This window comes from Myxocyprinus asiaticus, chromosome 25, assembly GCF_019703515.2.
Source record: "Myxocyprinus asiaticus isolate MX2 ecotype Aquarium Trade chromosome 25, UBuf_Myxa_2, whole genome shotgun sequence".
Lineage (NCBI taxonomy): Eukaryota > Metazoa > Chordata > Actinopteri > Cypriniformes > Catostomidae > Myxocyprinus > Myxocyprinus asiaticus.
The window spans coordinates 7,225,016-7,244,997 of record NC_059368.1 but is presented as its reverse complement, the minus strand read 5'-3'; the positions used below and the strand labels follow the sequence as shown (position 1 = coordinate 7,244,997).

Sequence of the window (19,982 nt, the reverse complement as noted above, 5' to 3'; positions counted from 1 at the left end):
ACAGGTTTCCCAAACACTCTCCCCAATCTTATATTGATCAGTCAAATAGATAATTTGGTGTTCTGGGATAAAGTATTTAGCACGGTGTGCACTGTTGCATACTGTATACTACAGAATAGAAAAAGTATGGTATTTTGCTATTCTGAACATACTGTAGCCTAAAAATATGGAGGCAGTTTCCTGTTCATAGTGCTAAAGACAAAACTGAAATACTAAGACTAACCTAGACCAGAAAAGTCCAGGAAAAATACTAGTAAATTTGCAGTGTTGCTTACAAAAATGAAAAGTTGGTGAGTCAAGTGTTCAGGTGTAATTTAAACCATATAACCATACAACCACATTTAAAAAATGCAGATAGTGCTAAAGAAGAAGCTGTCATCAGTTATTCGATTTGGAATGGTAAAGGGAGAATATTGTTAAACCTTATTTTATGACGTGTTGTGAAAAATGTGGGCATAAGCATTCTTCTCTGTGACTGTGAATCATATGATAGGATAAAGTTCGCCAACAAAGATGATGTCATCCCTGGAAGGTGCGCAGTTTTTGTTTCTGGGTTTCGTAGAGGCTGGAATTCACCATGTGTTGTGAAAAAGCAGCTTCATTTGACCCTCTTCTAGTTTGCCAGTTTGTGGCCTTCAAAAACTAGAAAGAAGTACGGTGAAACTTTATCACCAACTGACTCGTTCACATTGTAATAATAGCAGAGGATTTAAATATGGCTTTCATTTTTTTTATTATTATTATTGTGGCATTTCCATCATGTACAATCATATTACGCAACCATTTCAGTTTGCATACAATTATTACAATACAATCACATCTTTTTGAAACAAAAAATCGAAGCTAATTATCAGATGTGCTTAGTATATTAATTGTACCCCATATTTGGATGCCACTTTTTCCAGAAGAACTATATACATCCAGGGAAGTAACATGTAACCTATTTAAAATCCATATAAAATAGATTCACTGACAAACTTTCCTTAAAATCGAAATTCTTTGAGAACAAAAGCAATCTCCTTCTGTATACTTATAGCAGCAAAGTCAGACCTTATTTGTGTTTCGTAGTTTACCCATTTTTCCATCTTTCCAGGAATACATCTTTTTGTAAGTTGACAGAGAAAGTGATCTTTTCCATCATGTAAATTTTTATGGTTACATCTATCCAATTGTCTAATGTTGGTCTCCTTTTTTTAACCATTTACACGTTAATGCTTTCTTACTGGCTGCCAAGAGTATACCCATCAAATACGTATCTACTGATATTAAGTCAGGACATATACAACCAAGATAGAGTAACTTGCTTTGCAAAGGAATTTCTGTTCTAAAAATATGTTCAAGGGCCTCCTGTATTTCTTTCTAGTATTCTTGAATATATGGACATTCCCAGAAAATATGATAATGATTTGCTTCTCTACATCCACAATTCCGCCAACAATTTGGAGGATTATTACTGTACTTTGCTGTTTATATTTTTCCAACTATATTCCTTCCAATGAAGTGATCTAGTAGATTTCCATTGGAATTTCCATATAGCTGACCATTCATCATCCATAATGGTCATTGCACATTTTTTTGCCAATTGATCCCTAAACTATATTGTAGAGTGTGTTTTCATATTCATTAGACTATTGTATTTTTGAGAGACAATCTTATATTTAACTCCAGAAGTATATGCCTTTATGAATAATTCCAACAATGTATTTAAATGGTCCTTAAGTGCTCCTTTTACTTCTTGATCGTAAGTCCATTTTTTGCCCACATTTTAAATCGATTATCAAGTAGATTCTGAAAGAATTTCAAAATCTTAATGCATTTAAATAAGGAAACTTTTTTATCATTGCTGTCCAACACTTAAAGTAAGTTTGGTCCATGGATTATCTAAATCGTCTGTATATTGTTGTAATTTATTGTCTCCCAGTACTGCTTGTATAGGGATATTCTTTAAAATATGGCTTTCCATAGGGCTTAATAATGTTGGTTGCACCAGTATACCACAGCTCTAATTTGTGCTGCCATGTAATAATCTTTCAATGAAGGAAGGGGCCAAACTCCTTTATATTTTGGAAGCTGTAATGTTTAAAAATGCACTCTAGATTTTTTCCCCTGCCATATGAACCGTGAAAGCATCTTGTCCCATTTTGTGAATACTGGGTTATGTCTGCTGGGAGGGATTGAAATAAATAAATCTCAGTAACACATTCATGTTAAATTCTTAAACTCCTACTAAGCAAAGGAACTAAATTCCATCTATTTAAATCTTCTTTGTTCCTTACAGATAGAGGCTCAAAATTCTTCCTTTGAATTCTGTTACATCCTTTGTCAAATGAATTCCTAAGTATTTAAATGATTGTGTTTGCCATTTTAATGAATAACTATTTTTAAATTAAAATTATATGCTAATTATATGCTAAATGTTCTGTTTTATCAATATTCAATCTATATCCAGAGAGAGGGCCAGAGTTGGGTCACTTAAATCAATATGTCATCTGCATAACAGGCTATTTTGTGCTCAACCCCTTTTATGATAATACCTTTTAATTGTTTTATCCTCTCTGATGCTTTGTGCTAAAGGTTCCAAATAAAGAGCAAAGAGCAGGGGGGACCAGGGGCATCCCTGCCTAGTACCTCTCTCCAAAATAAATGGTTTTGATAGATAACCATTAATCTTTATTCTTGCAGTTGGTGTATCATAGAGTGCCTGGATGCTACTAATTGTGGTCTTGTGGAAGCCGAATTTGTGTAAAACCTTATAAGACCAAGTAACTGAACTCTTTCTCAGTGTCCAATTTTTAAACTATTTCTCTGAATGTAATTCATAATGTGCAGTGTGTGTCTGATATTATCCTGTGTCTAACGATGATGAATAAAACCTGTTTGATCATGGAGTATTAAATTAGGAAGAAACCCTTCCATCCTTCAGGCCATTATTGACCTATATATCCTATAGTCTACATTAAGTATTGATAAAGGTCTATATGATCCACATTCTAATTTTTGCCGCCTTTTGGTATAATTGATATTACAGCCTCCTTCCAAGATGGAGGAAGAGTTGCATTCTTTTTTTTTTTTTTTTTTTTTTTTTTTTTTTCCACCCAATTTGGAATGCCCAATTCCCAATGAGCTTTTAAGTCCTCGTGGTCACATAGTGACTTGCCTCAATCCGGGTGGCAGAGGACGAGTCCCAGTTGCCTCCACGTCTGAGACCGCCAACCCACCCATCTTATTGTCTTCCGGCAATTTAGAATATAATATATGATAAAACCTTTCAAAAACATCTTGTATATTGTCTTTAGTTTGTATTGTATTAGTTCTAGGGTCCCTGATTTTATAAACTGTATAATCTGCCAGTTGTTTTCTTAGTTTCCAAGCCAATATCTTCATAAATTTAGATCCACTTTCATAATATCTTTGCCTGGTAAACATGACCTTTTTCTCTGTTTCTTGAGTGTAGAGCACATTTATTTTGTTTCTCATTTTCTTAATTTGCTGTAATGCTTCTGGGTTCTGACAATCTTTATGTTCTCTGTCCAACAATTTTAACTAATGCTGTAAATTAAGTTACTTCTGTTGTCTAATTTTCTTTTTAAGCAAAGTCATTGCCATAATTTGACTTCTTAAGACTGCTTAAGCATCCCACAATATTACAGGCGAGACATCTTCATTAGCATTATTTTCTAAGTAAGAATGAATTTAGTTTCTCATATGTTTTGAATGAAGGATCATTAAATAAATTACATTTCCATAAAATATCCTTAGGTTTATTATCTAGTTTTAATGTAAGGTAAATTGGGGAGTGGTCACTAATATCAATTGTTCCAATGTCACAACTATTAACCCTGATTCTGTCTCTATTGAACATGAGGAATAGGGCTGAAGCGATTAGTCGACGTTATCGACAGCATCGACAACAATAAAAAAAATTGTAGACCGAATTTTTTGTTGTCGAATAGTCGTTTGATCTCATTTAACGTAACATGAGATCATATGAAACTCTATTGATGGCTCGCGAAAGCAGCACTGAGGAGAGGAAGAATTACACAGCTCACAGTCCAGATGCACTCTAAACTTTCCAAACAGCTTCAGGTGATGTAGAATGCAAAGTATGAGGGAATTATAATGCAAAAATGCAAAATAAGTAAATACAGAAGCACTCTCGTTGTGGAATAAGCGGAGCCGGAGCTCTTTAAAGGAAACACTCCAGCATTACATCTTAAATGCAGTTATATTTAATGCATTATAGCTTTATTAGAGTTAAAATAATACAGAAGCAGATCATGTAAATAACTACAAACTCCAAAACTGGCATATCTCTGTGCGGTCAGAGTCTTCTATGAGTTGCATGAATGTCCCGATCTAAGGGGGAGAGATTGAAACTGCATCCGGCTGAGGCACACTCTGTCACGGGGACGCTCATCCCTCGAGCGTGCACACTTGCTGCAGCTAGATTATAACGTGATGGCTCGAGACTTATTGAATCATAATATATGTGTCACTGTGCATTTCTTATCGTAAAGAAAATTGGCAATACACAGCTTTTTTAATAAGAGAGAGGTTTTTTTTTTTTTTTAGTGAGTTAAAGATGGATTGAAATGAACTGAAAGGTAAGGTAGTCTTCGCCCCATTATACAATGCAACAAAATACGTTTTTGATTTGTTTTAATTTTGGTTTGTTTTCCAATATAAATATCTAGAACTCCTTTAAAACAACATACATTTTCTTTAGCAGCTATACTGCAGAAGAAAAATGTGTTATCTGAGAATGTTGAATATAATATTAAAAATACAAATATTTAAAAATATCTAAAAATCCTTTAAAAAAAAAAAAAGATGCATTCACCTGAGAAGCAGCATATAAGATATTTAGACTTGTTTTTAGAGAATAGATCTTGATATAAGAATATTCTGTCTTTACTGCACTCACAGAAGTATAACCATGTGAAAAAATACACTTATATACAAAATACACTTATATTTAAGATACATTCTCTTAAAGCAAATCTAAATATCTTATATGTTACTTCAAGTAAATGTATCTTGTTTTAAGGATTTTTAGACAATTTTAATGGAAAACAAGACAAAAACACTTGATAACAAGAGGATTTTTTGCAGTGAATTTCTGTACTGAATTAAACTTAATAATAAAAAATTCCCCTGTAATTCAGTGAATGTCATTTAGAGGTATTTTTAAAAGATGATTTTGTCTTCTTTATTGTTAATGAGCATGTTTAATACAACCTTTTATGTTGGGGCACAAGCTTAATAATCGGTTAAGAGCTAATGATTAATCGTCGCAATAATCTCTGAATAGTCGAATACATTAATCGATTATCAAAATAATCAGTAGTTGCAGCCTTAATGAGGAAATAGTCAATCCTTGTGTAAACAGAATGCGGGGGAGAAAATGTGTATAATCTTTATTATTGATTTTACTTTTAGTTTAGGAGCTCAAAATGTCTAGAGAAGAGGAATTGGTTGTGGATAAAGAAGTGTAAAAAACAAAAACTATTTATAATGACATTATCTTTTCCCTTTTTTTATTTTTCCAAAGACATTTACCCTTACCCATGTCTTATTGATCTCTCAGGTAAACCACAAATTCAATGCAAGGACTTTTTGATGTGGATTTACAGTAATAACAAATTGCATGAGCCAGAAACTAACAAGAATGTGTGTTAGTGTGTTTGTTTGGGATTTCTTTGCTTTGAATTTAAATTTCATTTAAAGCTGAAGTGTGTAGTTTTTCTGCCACTAGCGTCACCAAACAGAATTCCAAAATTATTGTTTTTAAACAGTTCTCTTGAACACACTGCCCATCTTCCATTGGTTAGATAAACAGATAATCCCGCCCCAAACTCACCAGAGTGTTTACACTTTTCAGGGAAATTAAAGGTGCTGTAAGTGTTTTTTTTCATGGAAAAGTATGCAAAACATTTTCCTACTCCCATAAAGATATTAATTAAATGTCCTGAGATATCTTACCGATCTCTGTGACAGCTGTAGACTTTGTAAACAGCAAACAAAAATGTGTCTGTGGACCGCGGACATTGACGCTTTTCACCTGCCAATCATTTTGCTCGTTCTCATAGTGTTGTTGTATTTGAAGCCAATCGCTGAGGCTATGATTCATAATGTTTGTCAGTTGAGGGCACTATTGTGCCACTGTTGAATTTATCAGCCACAGGAACAAACAGTGCTGTTCTTTTGCTCGGTTTTGGTCTCAACATTATATTTGGAGGGTGGAGTTTTCGAATGATGGGAGCTTAAGAACGTTAAAATCGCTTACAGCACCTTTGACTTAATTTATAGTAGGGATGTACCAATTTTATGTAAAAACTACAGGCCAATACCAATGTTTTGTCGCTTTATTTTGTCAGCAGATCACTGTTTTTTTTTTTTAGGAATTATGCTTTAACAAATGTACAGTGGTACAAAAGCTTTTTTATTGATCTAACAAAAAATAATTTCCATTAAACATGGATAGGATCTAGGGCTATGCAATATATAGAATGTTCACAATATGTTCACAGTGATTTTGCTGACAATATAAAATTCAGCAATTTTGTGAATATTGCGATTTGATTTTAATGTGCTATTTATTTGGCCATTAAGTTTCATAAAGAGCGCATCAGTAGACTAACTTCACGATCCTTCATGGCTGCACAGTTAATCAAAATAACGTTAAAATGGATACATTATTAAACTATAAAGGGCTACGATTAAAGACACTTCTCTGCGCTTAAGAATAAACTGGTGATGTGCTAATCTGTATGCACGTGCAGGGCTAATGATGTTTTCAGCACTTTCAGAGTAATACATGAGCAGTTCCAAACATTAGTAACTGCTACAAGTTATTATACAAATTTACAAACGTGGTACAGAATAACAGAAAAGGAGATGACAGAGTTTCTTCAGATGTAGAACATTGCAAATGGTCAAAAACACACTGACACTTTCAATTTCAAAATAAAAGCTCCAGGTAAAGTAAATAGGACAGAAATACTGTATAATACTATAGTTTAAAACAAATCTAGCGTAATCCTCAAAATAATATTGATAATTTAGTATTAAATTGTAACAACAAACTTGACTGGGTCCCACAGTAATAATATTGTAATATTCAACTGGGTTCCAAAAATAAATGAGTGAATTAGTTTTTGCACACCTTGTTAATTAAATTTATGAAGGTAAATATTTGCTTTTTATTAAGCTACTATGTATCATTGTATATGGAATATGAATATAAAAGTGCATATCAATGAAAATTATTAAATCACATTCTCCCTTGTTTATCTTGTGAAAAACTGAGTAGCATGCCTTCATTATTTTTAAATAGATTTTTATTTAATGCATTTCAAATATTGAGTCAACTTTGCTACAACGGCTGTTTAGAGGAAATGATGGTTCACTTTTAAGCCATTACAGAGCAAATACATAATTATCGAGATATATATTAATATTGTCAATAGGCTGAAAAATATTGAGATATAATTTTTGTAGCCATATCGCCCCAGTCTAATAGGATCTGCTGAACACATTTTTAACCTAAAATGCTAAAAAAAAAAAAAAAAAAATGATAGACATAGGAAGCTACATTTGTGCCAAGTTCCACACAAACAGGTTTTCTCTCTGAGAAGTTTCGCCTCTATGTTTAGTCCTTTAATGCACTGCTGCTACAGCCATTAAAGTGCTGCATGTTTACTGTTGGACAGATATAATGTCAATATGTCCCTATGAAACATGTCTGTTTGCCGGGTCTTATTACACATGGGTTCCTTAACACCAACTAGTCGACTAAAAGCTCAGACTACGCACCAGTTAGTCGATTATGAAAAATGGTGGTTTTACACCAGAGTGAAACAAATGTCATGTCAGACACAACTGTTCTTTAATAAACGTCTCTTTCTAAGAAAAAAGGGGTTAACAAAGCTACTGTTGAAGGCAGAAGTTTACATACACTTAGGTTGAACTCATTAAAACTCATTTTTTAACCACTCCACAGATTTAATATTAGTAATATTTAGGACATCTACTCTGTGCATGATGCAAGTAATTTTTCCAACAATTGTTTACAGACAGATTGTTTCACTTTTAATTGATTATATCACAATTTCAGGGGGTCAGAAGTTTACATACACTAAGTTAACTGTGCCTTTAAGCAGCTTGGAAAATTCCAGAAAATTATGTCAGGCCTTTAGACAATTAGCCAATTAGCTTCTGATAGGATGTATACCTGTGGGTGTATTTTAAGGCCTACCTTAAATCTTGGTGCCTCTTTGCTTGACATCATGGGAAAATCAAAAGAAAAAATACTATGGACCTCCACAAGTCTAGTTCATCCTTGGGAGCAATTTCCAAACACCTGAAGGTACCACGTTCGTCTGTACAAACAATAATACACAATTATAAACACCATGGGACCACGCAGCCATCATACCACTCAGGAAGGAGATGCATTCTGTCTCCTAGAGATGAACATAGTTTGATGCGAAAAGGGCAAATCAATCCCAGAACAACAGCAAAGGACCTTGTGAAGATGCTGGAGGAAACAGATAGAGAAGTATCTATATCCACAGTAAAACGAGTCCTGTATCGATATAACCTGAAAGGCTGCTCCACAAGGAAGAAGCCACTGCTCCAAAACCGACTATAAAAAAGCCAGACTACAGTTTGCAAGTGCACATGGGGACAAAGATCTTACTTTTTGGAGAAATGTCTTCTGGTCTGATGAAACAAATATTGAACTGTTTGGCCATAATGACCATTGCTATGTTTGGAGGAAAAAGGGTAAGGCTTGCAAGCCAAAGAACACCATCCCAACCATGAAGCATGGGGGTGGCAGCATCATGTTGTGGGGGTGCTTTGCTGCAGGAGGGACTGGTGCACTTCACAAAATAGATGGCATCATGAGTAAGGAAAATTATGTGGATATATTGAAGCAACATCTCAAGACATCAGCCAGGAAGTTAAAGCTCGGTCACAAATGGGTCTTCCAAATGGACAATGACCCCAAGCATACCTCCAAAGTTGTGGAAAAATGGCTTAAGGACAACAAAGTCAAAGTAGTGGAGAGGCCATCACAAAGCCCTGACCTCAATCCGATAGAACATTTGCGGGCAGAACTGAAAAAGCGTGTGTGAGTAAGGAGGCCAACAAAACTTACACCAGTTCTGTCTGGAGGAATGGGCCAAAATTCCAGCAACTTATTGTGAGAAGCTTGTGGAAGGCTACCCAAAACATTTGACCCAAGTTAAACAATTTAAAGGCAATGCTACCGAATACTAACAAATTATATGTAAACTTCTGACCCACTGGGAATGTGATGAAAGAAATAAAAGCTGAAATAAATCATTCTCTTTACTATTATTCTGACATTTCACATTCTTAAAATAAAGTAGTGATCCTAACTGACCTAAGACAGGGAAAGTTTTCTGTGATTAAGTGTCAGGAATTGTGAAAAACTGAGTTTAAATGTATTTGGCTAAGGTGTATGTAAACTTCTGACTACAACTGTAAATACAATATGTCAGATCATAAAAATAATAAAAAAAAGTCACAACACATATCGAATCGTCATCTAAATATTGTTGTTAGATTGAATCAGGAGGTCTGTGGCAATTCCCACACCTAGAGCATCCCAACCTTATAATCATTTCTGCATATTAAGCTGGGAAAGCAGAAAGTGTTTTAACATAGAAAAAAATGACACACTTCAGTTGTATAATACAAGTTCTATAGTGACATTAATTAGTAAGACATCAACAAGATCAGAATCTCATTGAAATTTTACATCCAAACCATATCAGATTTGTGCAGAGTGTGTTTGGCAAACTAACACATGGCTCTAGCTTTCATATCGCTGTGTTTTGTATGAAGGGAAGTAATGAGTGCATGACAACTGTTTGTAGGTGCAGAAGATGACGAGTGGGACGAGGAATGGGATGACGTGAAGTCATCGGGAGGCTACGCTGAATCTGAGGCTGGAGAGGGTGGGGCTATCAACAGAGGCGGAGCTCATGGCTCATCTATGAAAATTGCCCTCAATAAGTAAGACGTGGCTCAAACTGTTTCCCCAGTGCACACAGACACCGATTGGACACCTCTTGTATCAGTCACAGCTTTAATAATGGTTTGATTGTGTACCTTGTGCGTTGTGTACTCTATGTAGATTCCCTGGCTTTTCGAAATCAGGTCCTGAGTTGTACCTCCTGTCCAAACAGACCACCAAAGGAACCAAGTTGCCTGTTTATGTAAGCCACTCACTCACTTTATTGTATTAAGAATTGCCATATACAGGAATGGGATCCGTGACTCCCTCAAAGGTTGTAATTCTTCTATTTGGAATTTAATTGTATTTTTTAATATGATTATGTGCTGTATTTCAGAGAGGAGAAGTTGGGCCAGTGTGGGCGTATCCAGAAGTTCAGCTGGACTGTGTTGTCGCTGACCCTAAAAAGGGCTCAAAAATGTACGGCCTCAAGAGTTACATTGAATACCAAGTCACCCCCACCGTAAGTACAGGCACAGTCAGGTCCAAATACCAAAGAGCTTGTTATTAGTCAATTCCAGCTGCTTTTATGGTGTAAAATGCTTTCGCAGACCACAAACAAGCCCGTCAATCACAGATACAAGCACTTCGATTGGTTGTATGAAAGGCTTTTGGATAAATTTGGCTCGGCGATCCCAATTCCTTCCTTACCTGACAAGCAGGTGACTGGTAAGCACTTTTTTATTAATTGATTTGCTGTGATGCACTGACACGTGTAGTTGCTATTGAGACATTTAAAACTAAAATAGGTTGTAGTTAATTAAACCCTTCCTTCTTTTTGCCTTTTAGGGCGATTTGAGGAGGAGTTTATTAAAATGCGTATGGAGAGACTTCAGGGCTGGATGACACGAATGTGTCGGCATCCGGTTGTCTCCTGCAGTGAGGTCTTCCAGCTCTTTCTCACCTATAGAGATGAGAAGGTAAAGATGACTGAAATGTCAATGCTGAACCACTTATTATTTTATTTCACTTTATTTATTTTTTTTTTCAAATGAACCTTTATATTTGTTTGATTATCAACCATTTGAGAGCTTTCTCATGTGCAAAAAAGTAATACCATGTTTTTTTGAAAGTGTACAATGGGAATACTATGGTATTCTTTCAAGTACCTTGGAATGCCATGTAAATACCATGGTATGTGGATATGGGAATCATTCAGGTAAATGTGAAAGTACCTTAGTTTAGTGTACTGTAGTGGACTGCACATCTGTTTTGTTTTTTTAAATTAAATTAATTGCTGATTTATCATTTCAGGATTGGAAAATGGGTAAGAGAAAAGCAGAAAAAGATGAGAATGTTGGTGTTATGATCTTCTCTTCGATAGAGTCTGAGGGATTACCAGACCTGGACCTGATTGAAGTGTGAGTCCTACAGCCCATTTTCAGATCTCTTTGGCCCTGTTTCCACCTGGTATTAAGATGCGTTTTTGGATATCCGATCAAATGTGGTTTGCCGAGACACATTCCTGTTTCCATGTGGTATTACCATGTGTCTCAATGCATCTCCAGTGAAGGGGTCTATGAAAAACGACGACATACATCAGTCATGTCAGTGTGAAAAAAGTAATAAAAGACAAAGAAAGTGCGAAAAAATGGTGCGCTTCTCTCAGATGCATATGAAATTTAATCTAAGCACAAACGCAACATTTCGAGCAGAATTATCAGTTATTTTAATGTGGTATCTGTATCAAAGGAGCTTCAGATGTGTGAGCTTGTCATAAGTGTCCGTGCATGTTGATATCAGACACACTGAAAAAGATCTGTTAAGTTCTCGTACTTGTGTATGTATTCACTTTTTCAAATGTTATTTCTTTTTAAAGCCGCTGGTAACCGGCTAGTTTAAACTCTTGTTTTAGCGCAGTGGTTCATTGGTAGATCAAGGGTGGCGCTTTGCTGCTCTCCGGGTTGCATTCAGGACGGATTAGCGTTCACACCTCAAATGTGATGTGGACACATGCGTTTTTGACTACCTTCGTATGTGGTTTTTGTGATCTGATCACAAAAAGTTTTTGACCTCTTTTCCACCTGTATTTAAAGGAATAGTTCATCCAAAAATGAAAATTCTCTCATCATTTACTCATCCTCATGCCATCCCAGATGTGTATGATTTTCTTTCTTATCACAAACAAAGATTTTTAGAAGAATATCTCAGCTCTGTAGGTCCATACAATGTAAGTGAAGGGGTGCCAACATTTGAAAGCTCCGAAAGCACATAAAGGCAGCATAACTAGTAATCCATAAGACTCCAGTGGTTAAATCCATGTCTTCTGAAGCTATATAATAGGTGTGGGTTTGTTTTTTTTACTTAAATCTCCACTTTCACTTTCACTTCTACATTCTTCTTTGGTTTTTGGCAATTCACATTCTGTGTGCATATCGCCACCTACTGGGCAGGGAGGACAATTTATAGTAAAGAAGGACTTAATTTTGATCTGTTTCTCACCTACACACATCATATCGCTTCTACCACTGGAGTTTTATGGATTACTTTTATCGTTTACTTATGTTTACTTTGGAGCTTCAAAATTTTGGTACCCATTCACTTGCATTGTGAGGACCTGAACAGAGCTGAAATATTCTTCTACAAATCTTCATTTGCATTCAGTAGAAGAAAGTCATACACATCTGGGATGGCATGATGGTGCGTAAATGATTTGAGAATTTTCATTTTTGGGTAAACTATCCCTTCAACGCTGACCACTTGTGATCGGATCATTTGAAACGAATCTTAATACCAGGTGGAAGCAGAGCCTTTGACTTCGATTTTGGAAGGTCACCCAGTGATGTGTTTTCTCTTATCTTCAGAGAGCAGAAGTGTGAGATGTTCAGCCGTTTCACCAAGGCGATGGATGACGGTGTCAAAGACTTACTGACAATAGGAAACGAACACTGGAAACGCTGTACAGGCCGTGAGTATCACTCGTTACGGCCCTTGATAACAAGTCTGTAGGGCTGTGCACTACAATAATGATTAGTTTGTTATTTTTCATGTAGTAAGCCATTTAATGCAAAATAAGTTACAGTACCCTTATGACTGGGACAGTCCCCTGGTTATAACAGTTCTCCATTTAGAATGGTTTGCAAAAGTGTTAAAAATAATTGCAGATCCCAGTTAACAAAAGCATTCATTGTACCAAAAAAAGAAGTGAGCTGTTCATAGTTTTACCACAAAGTAAATAAAATTCAGACTTATAATTTAATATTAAAGTCTGAGTGTATTGTGATTTTCTGTGGTTTATGAAACATGTCTGCAAATTAAATTTCATAGTTTCAAGTTTCTCCGAGTGGTTAGTACTTTTTTCCATTACTTCTGTGTTTCTCAGCCCTGCCAAAGGAATATCAGCGGATAGGCAAAGCATTTCAGAACCTTTCTTCAGTGTTCATCAGCAGTGGATATGAAGGTATCAGAAACTATGTGCTTCCTCTTACTAAAGAAATCAATGAAGATAAATATTCATAGTTTCTTCTCTTTTTAGCATCTGCTCTAGTACTTGTTCTTTGTTAATGTTATACAGCATATTCTTTTTATTCAAAGGGACTTTTAGCGTATTATTTGCCGATACTGACACCCTGAATGATTCTGGGCTTAAAGCTGAAGTGTGTAATTTCTGTGCATAGGCGTCACCGATTGGAATAGCAAAACCATTACTATTTCCAAACAGGTTCCCTGAACACTCCCCCCCGGATAGCCAGAAAACAGACAGCCCTGCCCTAAATTCAGGGCCATTGGTTGAAGCAATGTTGCTATGTCTGGCTGGTTGGGATGCTTAAACAACAATACCAATGTTTTGAAAGCACCACAGAGCCAGTGTTTAAATTTTTTCAGGGGAATCAACCTACAATAACTGCCTTATAGTTGTCTCTGCATGTGAAGCTGGGATAGGTGAAACTATGGTGTTAAAGCAGGATTGTGACCTTACAACTTACTCAAGAGACTTTGTCCTTAATAGTCGACCACTTGTCTTCCACAGTTATTCTGAATGCGTGGTTCTGTTTTGGCCCACAGGGGAGGCTACACTCACCGATGCGTTGACAGCAGCAGGAAAGACCTATGAGGAGATCGCTCAGATGGTAGCAGAACAGGTACAGAAAGCCTTGGATAAAATACTTTAAACATACATTTCTCTTTAATGTCAGGAGGTTGTTTTTTATCACCCCTAATGTAATAAGAGAAATGCAACTGTTTAATAGGCATTAAAACCTCCAGAACAACTATGATTGATATTAGAATCTTATATATTATGTAAGGGATAATGTCTTCTCTCCTGGTCATAATTGCAAAATAAATGTAGGTCTTGCGTCACCCTTTACACCCAATGCACTCAATAATGACCGGCTTACTGTACATTATCCTGCTCATTATTACTATATTATACTGCTACTTTTAAGTAAATAAATGGCCATGGAGTGTTGATTAGAGGTTAAATTATTTTATTATGTGAGAAGGAAGATAGACAAGGAAATAGATTAGCTTTGAAAGCCATCATTTGTACAGTTTAGTGTTCATTATGCAAAGTTATCTGACTGCAGAATGCTGCAATTGACCTATTCCAATCATGAATTCCAGAAAGATGTGTAATCAACAGCAAAAACTTTGCAGCGTTTAGCAGCTCATCTCTTTAGCTATATTTGTAGTTCATCTTTGCTTGGGTTTTATTTCACACATGGCAGGATTCCCAACTCAGTGCCCCAGTTATAATTATAATTTCATTTATTTATCACACATAAATAATACATTTGCACATATACAGTGAAATTCTTTTTTTTCACATATCCCAGCTAAGCTTGGGTCAGAGCGCAGGGTCAGCCATGATACGGCGCCCCTGGAGCAGATGGGGTAAAGGGCCTTGCTCAAGGGCCCAACGGTGGCATCGTGACGGTGTTGGGGCTTGAACCCCTGACCATCTAGTCAGTAACCCGGAGCCTTAACCACCAAGCCACCACTGCCCCTATAATCCATTCGCATTCTATGTGCATATTGCCACCTACTGGGCAGGGAAGACAATTTATAGTAAAAAAGGACTTAATTTTGATCTGTTTCTCACCTACAGATGAGTTTATGTCTGTCCCTGATTCTTAATTGGGTATATCTGTCCCGTGGTGACTCTACCCTGTATATCTGCACTCATACTGCATCTGTAACTGCTGAACACTTAGACTTTGTACTGGACTTTTTGTACTGTAATGAGAAGGAAGTCATAAGTCTTTGGAAAATCAACAACTTTCTGATCTTTCGGTCGTTTTGTTTATTTCCCTGAATTTCAGATCATGAGAAATAAAAATGTATTTGTTATTGAATTAACTTTACTACACCTCGATGAAAGTACACCTTTTAGTTGTGACTTCTATCATAGTGACCTTTTTTGTTTTTCTGATTTCGTTTTTCTTTTTTTGCTAGATGTTCATTTATTTTCGCATTTCGTATTGCGTCGCCCTTAAGTTAAAGTGCACTCCTTTAAGTTAACTACTCTGGAAAAAAGATTGTGTTGGAATACTTAAATAGATTTAGCATTGTGCATCATGCTTTTTAAGTAAATTCAATTTACAGTCATGTCAGCATAACTGGAAAACCTTGTTAGATATACACAAATGTATCAGTTCATTCAACTATATTTACATAAAAAGATATGTATCACGAATAAGATTTAACAACTAATAGCACGTTGTTTCAAATGAACATTTATATTATTGTCTCTACTTAATTGAATTGGCTCAGAAGAAAAAACTTAAATGTTAAACTTAATTCCCAAAAGATACGTTCCTTTTTGACCAAACAAACATACTTAAAGGAATATTCCAGGTTCAATCAACAGCATTTGTGACGATGTTGATTACCACAAAATTTTATTTATTTTTTAAATAAAAGCAAAAATCTGGGATGTATTGAGACTTTATTTAAGGGTATTTCCCACAACATCATTTATGTACTTGATCTTTTGGGTTAGTAGTACTTCAAATCTTAATTTTGTGGATTTTTAAGCCAAATTAAATTATTATTTTTTAATTTGTTAACCATATAATTAATACACATTTTTGCAAATTAAGTAAAGCTAAAAATATGTATAAAAATTTATTTTTCAGAGTAAAAGCTATTTAGTTTCATATGTTATGGTTGAGCCAACTAGTTTTTTTTTTTTAGTTTTTTTTTTCAGTGTGTTTTTTCCTACAGTTAATGGTTGTTTCTGTCTAATTTCATTCTAATTCTTGTCTGTATGCTTGCGCATGTGTAAGAGTTTATGAACATATGAGAGTAACAAACTTTTTGTGTGTGTTTGAATGAAGTTACCCTGGGTGAGTTTGTGCCCTGCCTGGTCTAATCACTCTCTTTTGTCTTTCTTTCTTTCTCTAGCCAAAGAAAGACCTTCACTTCCTCATGGAAACCAACAACGAGTACAAAGGTCTACTCGGATGCTTTCCTGACACCATTGGAGTTCACAAGGTAAACACGAGAGGGAAAACCACTATTCACTGTATTCAAACTGACTAGTCTGCCAACAGACTAGCTTAATAGAGTCCTTATAAAAAGAGACCAAGGAAATGATATACAGGATGGGAGCACAGAAAAAATAATGGCCAATATGGATTACTGACTTTTGAACATTCTGTTCATCTTTACAGGCTGCCATAGAGAAAGTAAAAGAAGGAGATAAACTAGTGGCCACCAGTAAAATCACCACTTCAGATAAAGTCACCATGGCTAAACGCGCCAGCACGATGTCATACGCATTGCAAGGTATTATAACATGAAAAAGGATTTGGATGCTTAAGTCACATAAAAATCTCTGAATGTCATTGCATTAGATAATAATAATTAGTCTGCAAACAAAAGATGCCTTTTTTTTTTTTTTTTTTGTCAGAACTAACTTTTCCAGTTACTTTAAAATGGCTAGTTCCAAGCATTTTTAGTGAATGTATGAAGTCAGTTCTCATCAAGTTCACACAGGTGTCCTAGCAGAGTAACCACATGTGTAGTTCATCTCTGTTAATTATGGACATGTTCCACTGATGTCTGACAATTAAATAGAGTGGCTTAAGGGTCCAAATACTTTTTGGGCTCACTGTAAAAGTGATCAACATTTGTATTGTCAAAATAGCATCATTGTCTGTGAACTTTTGTGCCACAAAAGAGAACGTTTTATCAACTTTATACACTGAGCTGGAAACTTTAATGGGATCAATTTGACATATTTGTACTCTTCTGCAGCGGAGATGAACCACTTCCATAGCAACCGCATCTATGACTACAACAGGGTGATGCAGCAGTACTTGGAGCAACAAGTGAAATTCTATGAGATGGTAAATTGTATTAAACAATTGTAAAAACCTCCTAGTTTTAAGATAGTTCATCCTAAAATAAAAATTCTGTCGTTCTAAACCCTATGGTTTTCTTTCTTCCATGGAGCTCAAGAGGAGATATTTTGCACAATGTCCTGGCTACTCTTTTCCACACAATGAAAGTAGCTCTCAAGCTCCTAAAAAGACAAAGAAACATTCTAAAACTAGGCAATTGATTTTTGCATATCTTGTCCAGTTGGGACGTGCCAGGTTTGAATGTGCACAAAAGTGAATGAAGAGAGCTATATGGCGGAGGGGAAGCTTTTCAATGGGTAATGACTTATATTTCAGAAAAATATTAAATGGCATCAGAATACTTGGACAAGTTTTATGGACTACTTTTATGGTGCTTTTTGGAGCTTGACAGCTACTGGTCACTGTCTATTTTCATGTGGAAAAGAGTAGCATGGACATTCTCCTAAATATCTGATCGTTTAAAGAAACTTAAATAAAAGCATTCAGGGTTTTCACGGTCATAAAAATCCTGCAAATGTCAGTGAATTTTTGAATTTGTGATTTCCAGGCATAGGAATTTCATGCAAATTAACACAATTTTAATAAATAAAATGTTATACATTTCTTTTGTGAATATATATATATATATAATATACATTTTCTAGTTCTGCTCAGTTCAAAAATATTTAATAGGCTAGAAATTGCATCTTGCCAGGGCAATCTTAATACAATGTGTTTAAAATCTTTGAATGACTAGAAAAGTCATGGAAATTCATAGATCAAATGGTGTGGGAACCCTGTAAAGGGGTCATGACATGAGGAATAAAATTTTTCTTAACATTTCGACATATAAGATGTCATTGTACTATAAAAACACACTGTAAGTTTCAGAACTCAAAACTTCCTCCTCACTGCAAAAAGAGCATTTACTTAAACCAAGCTGCCAAAACGACTCTGTCTACTTCCTCCACATTATGATGTCACACTGTAGTAGACATTTGCATCTGACCACCTCCACAACAACACATCAACGCCTAATATACCTTTATAACTTCCGTAGCCCCGCCCAGTAGTGGTGAGCAGTGAGATGGCAATGAGAGAGCCAATCAGAACAGTGGGCGTTTACTGTCAAGTCTTAAAGGAGAAGCAGCACCAAAACCAAGCGTTTCTGACAGAGGGTCAGAATGAGGGTGGAAAACGATCATGTTTTATAAATATATGATTTTTTTTTTTTTTTGTGCAAAAAATCTTTACTAATAAGTGAACGTCAAAGAACATTTTAAAATAATTAGAAAATTGCATGTCATGACCCCTTTAACATTCAAGGTGATTTTGGTAAAAAGTCATTAAAACGTCTGTTTGTTTGTTTTTCACAGATCGCAGAGAAACTACGACACGCTCACAGTCGGTTCACTACAATGTAAATGAGGAGTGACTGTGCCCACAAACTGCCTCACACTCTCTTCAATTCTCTATTCCTCTTACATTATTTCTGTCGCTCTTTTTCTATTCCTGTTATCTGTGTCATAATGTCACATGTGCCATATAAAGATCCTGTCAATGTCAGGCCAAAGAGATCGTCTTAGAGAAAGCTCGAAAAACGTCTTCTGCGAGACCCGGCCAGCAAAAGCTCAGTGTTTTTTACAAAAGCAGTTACAAATTCTCTTTAAAGAATAAGATAATGTCAGGGGCTTTAATTATAATAATTATATGGGGTTGATTTACAAATTAATTTTCTTGAATGGATGTTCCACAGTCTCTTCCATTAGTCAATTATGTGTCTGTCTGTTGTTGCGGTGTAAGATAAATATGAGCGATTAATTATCATGAGTTGTAACAGTACAAAAGATTAATTGCCTTTTTTTGTTCAAGCCTTTGCTCTGCAATTTTATTTTTCTTGTATTCCATTTAAAAACATTTAAGCATCCTTTAAACAAGATACATTTACTTGAGAAACAAAATTGCATAAGACTTTATTTTACATCATTTTCAAATAGTTTTCTTCCTGTTTTAAGCATAAACCCTTATTTTGTTTTATTTATTTGCCAATAGGATAGAAAAAGAAACTTTTTTTCAAGAAATATTCTCTGAAAACAAATTTTAATATCTTTAAATATTAAATATTCTGCTTCTCAAGTAAATTGTCTTGTTTCAAGAATGTTTAGATATTTTTACTGGAAAACAAGACAAAAATTCTGGTTAAGAAAATTATATTTTGCAGCACGAACTATGAGGCTAAGCCTAGTTTCACTGTGCCTTAATTTGTATGTTTGCAAGGACCTGCAACAAAAACATTTTACTCACTGCACTTTACTATAGCCTTTCAAATGCATTATCCTGTTTGTAGTTTGTTAGTGACAGAACAACACATTGGAGATGACACAGGAGGGCTGGTCCTTTTTCCACATTGCAGGTGTAATGTACATTACACAGTCTTCCCAAAGTCAAATTACAAACAGATCTTGCTTTGCATTGTCACAAAACCTGATGCTTACACCTCAGTGCCATTATCACATTTATGTTCATGTAAGAATGAAATTATACTCTAATGCATGTTCTCCAATGTCTGTATATTTTTATGTATAGCAGTGTTTGCAAAAATTTTTCGAAATTGTGATTTAATAAATTCTGATTTGTACTCTTTA

The 19,982-nt window shown here is 35.4% G+C and overlaps 1 protein-coding gene across 2 annotated transcripts in view; it reads left to right on the top strand.

The window, feature by feature from the left end:
• Positions 1–19,982, top strand: part of LOC127416139 (sorting nexin-9-like) — a 35,050-nt gene extending 15,068 nt beyond the window's left edge. For both annotated transcript variants that reach the window (XM_051655302.1, XM_051655301.1), the window contains 13 exons: positions 9,909–10,047; positions 10,169–10,250; positions 10,386–10,511; positions 10,600–10,717; positions 10,838–10,968; positions 11,303–11,409; positions 12,853–12,956; positions 13,371–13,448; positions 14,054–14,130; positions 16,397–16,486; positions 16,666–16,780; positions 17,252–17,343; positions 18,714–19,982. In XM_051655302.1, the coding sequence (XP_051511262.1) occupies positions 9,909–10,047; positions 10,169–10,250; positions 10,386–10,511; positions 10,600–10,717; positions 10,838–10,968; positions 11,303–11,409; positions 12,853–12,956; positions 13,371–13,448; positions 14,054–14,130; positions 16,397–16,486; positions 16,666–16,780; positions 17,252–17,343; positions 18,714–18,761 (1,307 nt within the window). In that variant the 3' untranslated portion in view covers positions 18,762–19,982. The remainder of the gene's footprint in view (positions 1–9,908; positions 10,048–10,168; positions 10,251–10,385; positions 10,512–10,599; positions 10,718–10,837; positions 10,969–11,302; positions 11,410–12,852; positions 12,957–13,370; positions 13,449–14,053; positions 14,131–16,396; positions 16,487–16,665; positions 16,781–17,251; positions 17,344–18,713) is intronic.